At 52.6% G+C, this 8,139-nt stretch overlaps 1 protein-coding gene across 2 annotated transcripts in view; it reads right to left on the minus strand.

Annotated features, from left to right (window-relative positions):
- Positions 1-2,008, minus strand: part of KCNAB1 (potassium voltage-gated channel subfamily A regulatory beta subunit 1) — a 76,129-nt gene extending 74,121 nt beyond the window's left edge. For both annotated transcript variants that reach the window (XM_059822527.1, XM_059822524.1), the window contains exon 1: positions 1,737-2,008. In XM_059822527.1, coding sequence (XP_059678510.1) covers positions 1,737-2,008 — 272 coding nt within the window. The remainder of the gene's footprint in view (positions 1-1,736) is intronic.
- Positions 2,009-8,139: the final 6,131 nt, after the last annotated feature.

Consider the following 8,139-nt stretch of genomic DNA (forward strand, 5'->3'; position numbering starts at 1 on the left):
CGGGAGCCCCCCAACCCCATGGCACACCGCTGCCCGAAGGTGGGGGACCCTGTTCTCATGGTCGAACCACCAACGGTGGGGTGCAGGCAGTGCTTTCAAGCTCTACTCTTTGCAACACAAGTACAATCCCTGGAAGGAAACGTGCCCGGTGACGGCAGCCATGCCTGCCTCGGAGGAACCGGACTTTTCCCTCCCAGCAGCGTTACACCGAAGGCTGTAGCCGTGATCTCTCCTGCAGCTGCCTTGCAGCAGGCGCGCACAGGTCTGCAGCAACACGCTTTATCTGCGCACAGTTCACCCAGCTGGGACCCCTGACGTCTCCCTTTACGCACTCTCCGTGTCTCCTAAAATAAATCCCCCTTTTGTTTTACCTCCTGTCAGATCCAGCTCTCTCCTCATCCGTAGTGCAAGGCGAAACAACGGCAAAGAAACATTTCTGAAGCTCTTCTGAATTTCTTAGACACCAGAGTTTCACTGGTTTGGAGTTTTAGGGGCTTGTATGGATCAGCATCATTAGAAAAGTAGTTTTCCCAGAGGTTATTCCCCAGTGCTTTTCTTTTATGGCACCGTTTAAAACCCCAGGCGCCTGACCACGGGCTGGTGTGGCTGATGAGCCCTGTGCCCAAGAAACTGCTCGGTTTTAGTCTACAGACCCACTTGTATTCCCTTCCTTGGGCTTGTTAGACATTTCTGCACTTAACTACTTGCTCCACCTCTCAGTTTTACTCATTTTCCTTTCAGTTATCCTGGTTCTAATTTTTATTCTAACGACATTTTTATTAATTCTAATCCCAGCGCATCTGCAGGGTCTCGGTTTGTGCCAGGCACTCCAGGCATCCCCGTTCTGTCCGGGATTAGGGACAATCTCAACAGACTTCTCAGCTAAAATCCCCGCCGTTATTGATGCATTTGTGTGTTGCTGGGCAAAACACTGAAACCCCTTCGGCAGCAGCCCTCTCCCTCAGGGTGTATGAAACCCACGTCCTCCCTCTGCCAGTCCCCAAAATTGCTCTGAGTGAGCACAGTCACCCTGTCCCCACGATGCTGTTGTTCGGGGACAGCGGGACTGAGACAGCAACACCAGGCAATTCGTATTAAGGTTTCTGTTTCATTAAGGGTCTTACTCGGCGCAAGAGATTAGAGCGTCGCACGTCTAATTTCCACTAATACCAAGATCCCCTTCTATTTTAAAGGTGTAAGATCAGATTCTGGAGGCTGCGACATTTAAGATCAATGGAATTAGAAATTCAGCAGCTACAGGTTTCCCCTCCCGAGTGGCTCATTCGCCGCCGCCGCCGCCGGGGTCCGGGGAGGGAAGGGGGAGACGGGGACGCAGGGACCCGGGGCCAGCAGCACCCAGCAAAGGCTTTCCTGCCATTTTCTCCCATCACCCACATGGTCCCTGCACAACAGCAGCAACTTTTCAACTAAATTCAAATGAAATCACAACCACTTGGACAAAACAGCTCACGAGAAATAAGGCTGAATAACCACTTGTGCCGAAGAAGTTACGGAAACTAAGAAAGAAGTTTGCAGATTTTCAGCTCTGGAATGCACATCCATCATGGTGCAGGAAAAAAACCCCAAATAATCAGAAAAGTCAGACTTGTAAAGCCAAAAAGCTTTCTACTACTACTACTACTACTACTATTATTATTATTACTATTATTATTACCGTCACCATCATTTCCTGGAGTGCAAATTGGTACTGTCTGACCAGCCAGCGGGGTACGTACCTGTGGGGCATCCCGGTGGTGTAGGCGATGGTGTACTCGTGGGAGAGCTCGCAGACCCGCAGGTACCAGTTCATCTCCAGCTCCCGCAGCAGAGCCAGCCGCCGGGCACGCTGCTGCGGCTGGCCGGCCCGGGCTCGGCCCTCCTTCCCGCTTTCTGAGGAGCTCTTCAGGGCTCTCTCCCTGCTCCCCAGGGAAAGCACCGACTGCTTCCTCAGCTTCAGGGCTTCCTCGGCATTTTTGTTCCCCACGGTCCCCGTGCGTGCCGCCAGCATTTTGCGTCCTGCCGCGGTGCGAAGGCAGCACCCCCAGCGCTAAGTCGCTGCCCTCAAATCATTTAAACTGATTTTCAGCACGCACTTTCCTCCCTCTATAACCTTATGCCGGCCACAAAGCTGTAATTAGATATGTGTCTGCGGAGCTTAACCAGAAAGAAGAGCTGCAACCTTCTCATGGGAACATCTGTAGCAGCTTCCCGCTTGCCGGCGGGCTTCGTTTTGCAACGAATAAGGAGGACAGTTCTTAAAAAACAACATATAACCACGTGCAAAGCAGCACACCTCAACTAGACTTGTACAAAACAAGGTGTTTGGGTGGATAGTAGCGGGAAAAAAGGTCCAGCTCCCTAAAGCCGTAAACATCGGAGGGCTCCAGGCAGCGTAGGTGAAGTCACGCGTGTGCTCCCCTCGACGGCAAACCCGCAGCCACGTGGGCTCGCCTGAGCAAATTGCAGCGTGGTTCCTGCCGGATGTGGCCTCGGAGCATCAGTGTCTTCCCTGACCCGGCTGCGTTAGAGCTGAGCCGGCCGCTCCATCCATCCTCCTCCTCCTCCCACATGCAGTGTGCCAGCTCCTCGGGTCGCCCCGTCCAGCAGGAACTTCCATTCTTCAAGGGATTTGTAGAAGTCCAGGGACGTGATCACCCTTAAGATGAGAACAAAGCTATGACTTTTCCCGTTTCGTTTGTTTGCCGAGCAAACGGTGTTTCGGGGAAATGTATGAAAGGAGCGGATACTAGAATTGAATTACTTTCCCTCTCTGGTTTGAAATGTAAAAGCTGATACAGAGATTACAGCACTAATCACAGCAGCCACTTTAGAAGAACAAACATATCCTTGTTTGGGGAAAGAGGCAGGCAAAGAGGAAAAAAGCCCTCTAAAAACAAGCAGGATTTTAAAGCCGTTGCATTGGAAAGAGGAATAATCGCACACCCGTGCCCCGCGCGGAGGATGCGCCCGTCGCACAGGGAAAGGCAACCTGCAAGCAGTTGCAGAGGGGTCGGGGGCTGGATGAAGAGCTTCGCCGAACCAGGGAAAAGGGACCTCTGGGGGTCTCTGGCCCAACCTCCCACTCACAGCACGTCTGTCACCAGCTCTAGATGAGTTTTCCCACCCAAGTCTTGCAGACCCCCAAGGCCGGAGGCTCCCCCAGCCCCCTGCCCGCGCTGCACCACCCTCCGCTGAAAAAGCTTTTCCCAACGTCCATCCCGAAGCTTCCAGGCACCAAGCTGGGGCCGGTGTCCCCTGCCTTCCCACCTGCCACTCCCCAGGAGAGTCTGGATCCGCCACCTTCCCCTCTCCCCTCCAGGCACTCCCAGACCGCTGCTGGGTCCCCTCTCCGCCAGCCGGGACCAGCCCGGCTCTCGCCACCCCTCCTGGACCTGGGTCCCACTGGCCTCCGGCCACCCGGGCAGCCTCCGCCGGGTCCCCCAGCCTTCGGGAGCCGGGGGCCTCCTGAGCCAGACACGGTCCTGGGTAGGTCTGCTGGCCACGCTCCCCCCGAGGAGCCCGGCGTGGGGATCATCCTGCTCACAGCAGCAGCGCTCGGCTGGCTCACCGCGCTTCCGCATGTGTCCACAATAACAAAAAAAGCCCCTTTTGAGGTGCTTTTTAAGAAAGCAGTTCTGTTCCCTTTGGGAAGAAGTCCTATAAAATTTACCTTCCACAGGAACTGGTGTTCTCCGACCTATTTAGCAGAGACGGCACTAAAATGTTCTCTGGAAATTTTGCAAAAGTCTAGAAAAACGACTCAAAATTTGAGCTGTTAACAAATTCTAGTGCTGTGCCTGTTCGAAAATGTTAGCTCGTTTGTCATTAAGCTTTCTGACACTTCCCAAAAAGGAAAAGGTTTCCAGCAACTCCAGAAGCCTTTAAATCAACCCTGAGCAGCTGAAGTAACACATACTTCTTTTACAGATACGTAAGGTCAAGCCTTGTAAGATTCTTCACGTTCTTTCACTTGGAAGTTGGCTAACAAAAGCAAAATAAAGTTCTTGAACAGTTGTATAAAAGGCATATTGTGCTTACTCAGCCTTCCATGTTTATCATTTCCTTAACCACAGAAACACCCTGTTGTTCCCAAAGACCTTAAAAGGTATCAGTCACCTTCAAAGTAAACTAAATTAAAAGCAGATGCTGACAATTTGTCTCTCTCTAAATGGAGCATTGTTGGTCGTGCAGCAGGCTATTGTGAGGGATGATGTTCCTGTAATGTCTCGTTTAGGTGGGTAACGCTATCGGATATTGTCTCTTGGATGATTATATATTCTGGCAGGTAAGGAGACCCTGGCTCACCTTATAAAAAATGCAGAAAGATTGCTTTCCTGAAAGCAAAGCTAGCCAGACGGCTTTAAATATTGATACCGCATTTCTGCGGCTGCGTTGCAATACTCGGCTTCCTCAGCAGCTCGCCGAGCCAGGGCGAGCACGCCGTGCCGGCGCAGCACGGGCATCCAGCCTGGCTCTCCCGGGGTCTGCGGGCAGCCCTGGGGCATCTCCTGGGGGGGGTGAGCCCTCTGCCCCACGAGCTTCTGCCCCAGCCCTCCGCAGAACCAGAAATCCTCTCCCACTTGGGTGCTAACAGACCGACATCCCACGCGTGAATAGGGTTAGACCAAGACCAGTCAGCCCCTGTATTATTTCCCAGATGAGGGCCAGTGCTTAATCACTAACCGGTTTTCCACGAGCTCCCCTCCCGCAGGGAAAGAGGGGAGGAGGCAGCGCCCGGGGGGGACGCCTCACCCCAGACCCACCGTGGGGGCAGGCGGCCGGGGGGCCACGGGGCACGGGACCGGGGTGTAGTATCCTGGTGAGCGAAGCTTCACACGGATCCCTGCTCAGGGCTGGGGCACCGCCTGCCTTTTATATTGCTTTTTTCTAGGCAATCATTCACAGAATCACAGAATCACTAAGGTTGGAAAAGACCTTTAAGGTCATCAGGTCCAACCACCACCCCAAACCCCCCATGCCCACTAAACCATGTCCCGCAGTGCCACGTCCACACGGTCCTTGAACACCTCCAGCGATGGTGACTCCACCACCTCCCTGGGCAGCCTCTTCCAGTGCTTCACCACTCTCTCAGGAAAGACATTTTTCCTCATATCCAGCCTGAACCTCCCCTGGCGCAACTTGAGGCCATTCCCTCTTGTCCTGTCACTTGTCACTTGGGAGAAGAGACCAACACCCACCTCCCCACAACCCCCTTTCAGGTAACTGGTTAAAGTAATAAGCTGTTCTGGTTATAATTACGTATTTCTAACTTAAACACTGTATAAATGTATAGAAACATGCTTATGAGCTCCGGACTTGCAACTTATCACAAATTACAACTTATTAATAGTACTCTTACTCCAGGCTTTGAAAATTTTGATAGCTCTTCTTAAAACGCTTTATAAAATTTGATTTTCGTTCCAGCTGCTGTCTTTAGAGTTGGACACACGACAGAGAAACCATCTCTGTGCCACTTTCCGCAGAAGCACCCCCACCTGCCACGGGGGTCCCCCCGCGGCCACCCCGGCGCGGCAGGTCCCGGGGCTGAGCGGGGTCCCCAGCCGCGGCACGGCCCCCGCCGAGTCCCTCGCTGCCCCCGCAGCCGCCCAGCCCACGCGGGTGGGTTAATCTCCCCGCTGCCGAGCATAATGCCCTGCACTTATCTGTATTAAACGCACAATCCCGAGCTGTCTGGAGCGAGGGGAGGTTACAGCAATAACAAGAAGTGCAGAGGTACAGAACAGCCATTAAAAAACACAAACAATATGGTTCGTGTCACCGGTTTTAAAGCAGAGCGTTCCTGCAGTAGCCGGCCTCGCCACCTCCAGGATCAGAACACGGGTTTAATACGTTTTCCTCTGGCTCAGACACCATTTTAGTCAAACCTCCTATTTTTCAGATGTAAATAAGAGAGGTGTTTCTAAAAACCTCCGGTAGCTGTTTTCTGCTGAGAAAAGCATTAGCTTCCCATGATGAAATAGTACCCTTCACAGTTTGCATTTTTAAAGTTATTTTTTAAAAAAGTTTTCCATCAGGATGTACATTTCGGTTAAACCCGTGTGCTGGTCAGCAAGGGAAGTCTGTCCTGATCTTCTTTACAATAAATTTATTTCGCCTCATTCCACACTAGAGGAATGCAGGATGCGAATTCTGACCCTTCTCTTCTGGAGCAGAGGAGGCTGAGGGGAGACCTCATCGCTCTCTACAACTGCCTGAAAGGGGGTTGTGGGGAGGTGGGTGTTGGTCTCTTCTCCCAAGTGACAAGCGACAGGACAAGAGGGAATGGCCTCAAGTTGCGTCAGGGGAGGTTCAGGCTGGATATTAGGAAAAATGTCTTTCCTGAGAGAGTGGTGAAGCACTGGCAGAGGCTGCCCAGGGAGGTGGTGGAGTCACCATCCCTGGAGGTGTTCCAGGACCGTGTGGACGTGGCACTGTGGGACATGGTTTAGTGGGCATGGGGGGGTTGGGGTGGTGGTTGGACCTGATGATCTGACAGGTCTTTTCCAACCATAGTGATTCTGTGATTCTGTGATTCTCCAGCAATTCCACTAAAACTTATTTAAAATTCACCCTCTTTCAAAAGGATCTGAAAATCCACTCTAGCTTTTCAGATTCCACACTAACCTCTTAAAAGAAGTATTCCCCCACATTTTTGAGCTACGTATATATTCACCTAAAATCTATTTGCATACACAGATACAGCTCATCTCAAGCAGGACAAATTAGCAGCAGTTACTAACCTGGAAAGTCCTATTTAGAGGTCTTTCAGCAGGAAAATGCAAGCCTTACACAGGTGCAGGTTGAGCTGGAAAATATCTGTAAGTGATATCTAAGTAAACATATAGATTTCATCCCATAGGAGCACAGTAATTTTCAAATGCATGATCCAATTAGCAAGAGTCTAAACGATAGCCTTTAGGCTAACAGCACTCCTGCTCCACACTGTCTTCTACTTAAGGTAATTGAAACCCCATCAGGGAAAGATTCGTTAAGGTACTTAATTGGTTTTAAGTGGTTCACCCTGCTCCAGCAGCAGTTAAATGTAGTGACTTAGGAACAGCACGACCAGGGAGAGCCTCGACTCCCGCCTGTGCTGCTCGGCCGGCAGCAACCGGCTTTGTGCCCCGGACCGCTGCCTTCTGCCCTTCTTCGGGCGCGGAATCCCACAGGCAGCACCCACTGCCTGCTCCGGGCAGGACGCAGCGCCGCACGGGCAGAGCCGGGCAGGAGATGCTCAGGCATCCTCAGCAACCGCGCTTCGCCGTGGCACCTGCGAGGAAAGGCCGAGGGACACCGCCGAGCTCCTCTCCCAATCCACCCTCGCGTTTCTTAACTTCTGGAAGCGCACTGGAGCAGCCCCTGCACCATGGTCAATACCGGCATCTCTGACCACGAGGGGACGGATCCCAAATCAGCCATGTCAGGGTGCTTCCAAATAGAGGCAAGCTCTCTGAAAAACTCAGTGTGGCAGGTGGGGCATTCCCTGCTGTCTTCGTGTTCTTGGAATGAGTTGGAAAGGGAGTCGGCATCCCGTCAGCCCTCACGGGATGGAGGAGCAGCCCTCCTCCGTTCATGGCAAGCAGGCATGACCTGGGAACCAAAGAACAGGTTCAAAATGATGTTTAAAAACCGCTGTGTATCTGCATCAGGTTTCATTTCGTTTTTAAAACTATTCCTTGTCTCCCCGCTCCGTGCCCTGGTTCCCCAGCCGTGCCAGCTCTGCAGGTTATCCTCCTCTGCAGGTCAGCCCCCCCGAAAAACCCTAAATAAGCTGCACAGGGGGGCCAAGACCCTCCTGGCTGCCGGGGAGCAGAGCCCAACAGTCATGTGAAGTAGGTTTATAAGCATTGCTTCCCCCGCAGCACACGCTCCCCTCCAGCCCTTTGCCCAGGAGGAGGGTTGGACGGGCACTGCGCCGCCCCGACATGGCCCCCCCGGGGTGAGGAGCCTGGGCACGGTGATGGGAACAGCGTCTGGGGGGGAAATGGGTGAAAATAGCTGCATCCCAGGCATTGCTGGATAACCAAGAGTTAGAGATTGCTATATATTCCAGGTTTTAAAGAGAAATCTCAACATCCCATACACCAGAAACGGGTGTTAATGTAGTTCCAGGTATCCAGCCCTCTCCTGGCGGGGACC

This window comes from Gavia stellata, chromosome 11 (assembly GCF_030936135.1).
Source record: "Gavia stellata isolate bGavSte3 chromosome 11, bGavSte3.hap2, whole genome shotgun sequence".
Classification (NCBI taxonomy): Eukaryota; Metazoa; Chordata; class Aves; order Gaviiformes; family Gaviidae; genus Gavia; species Gavia stellata.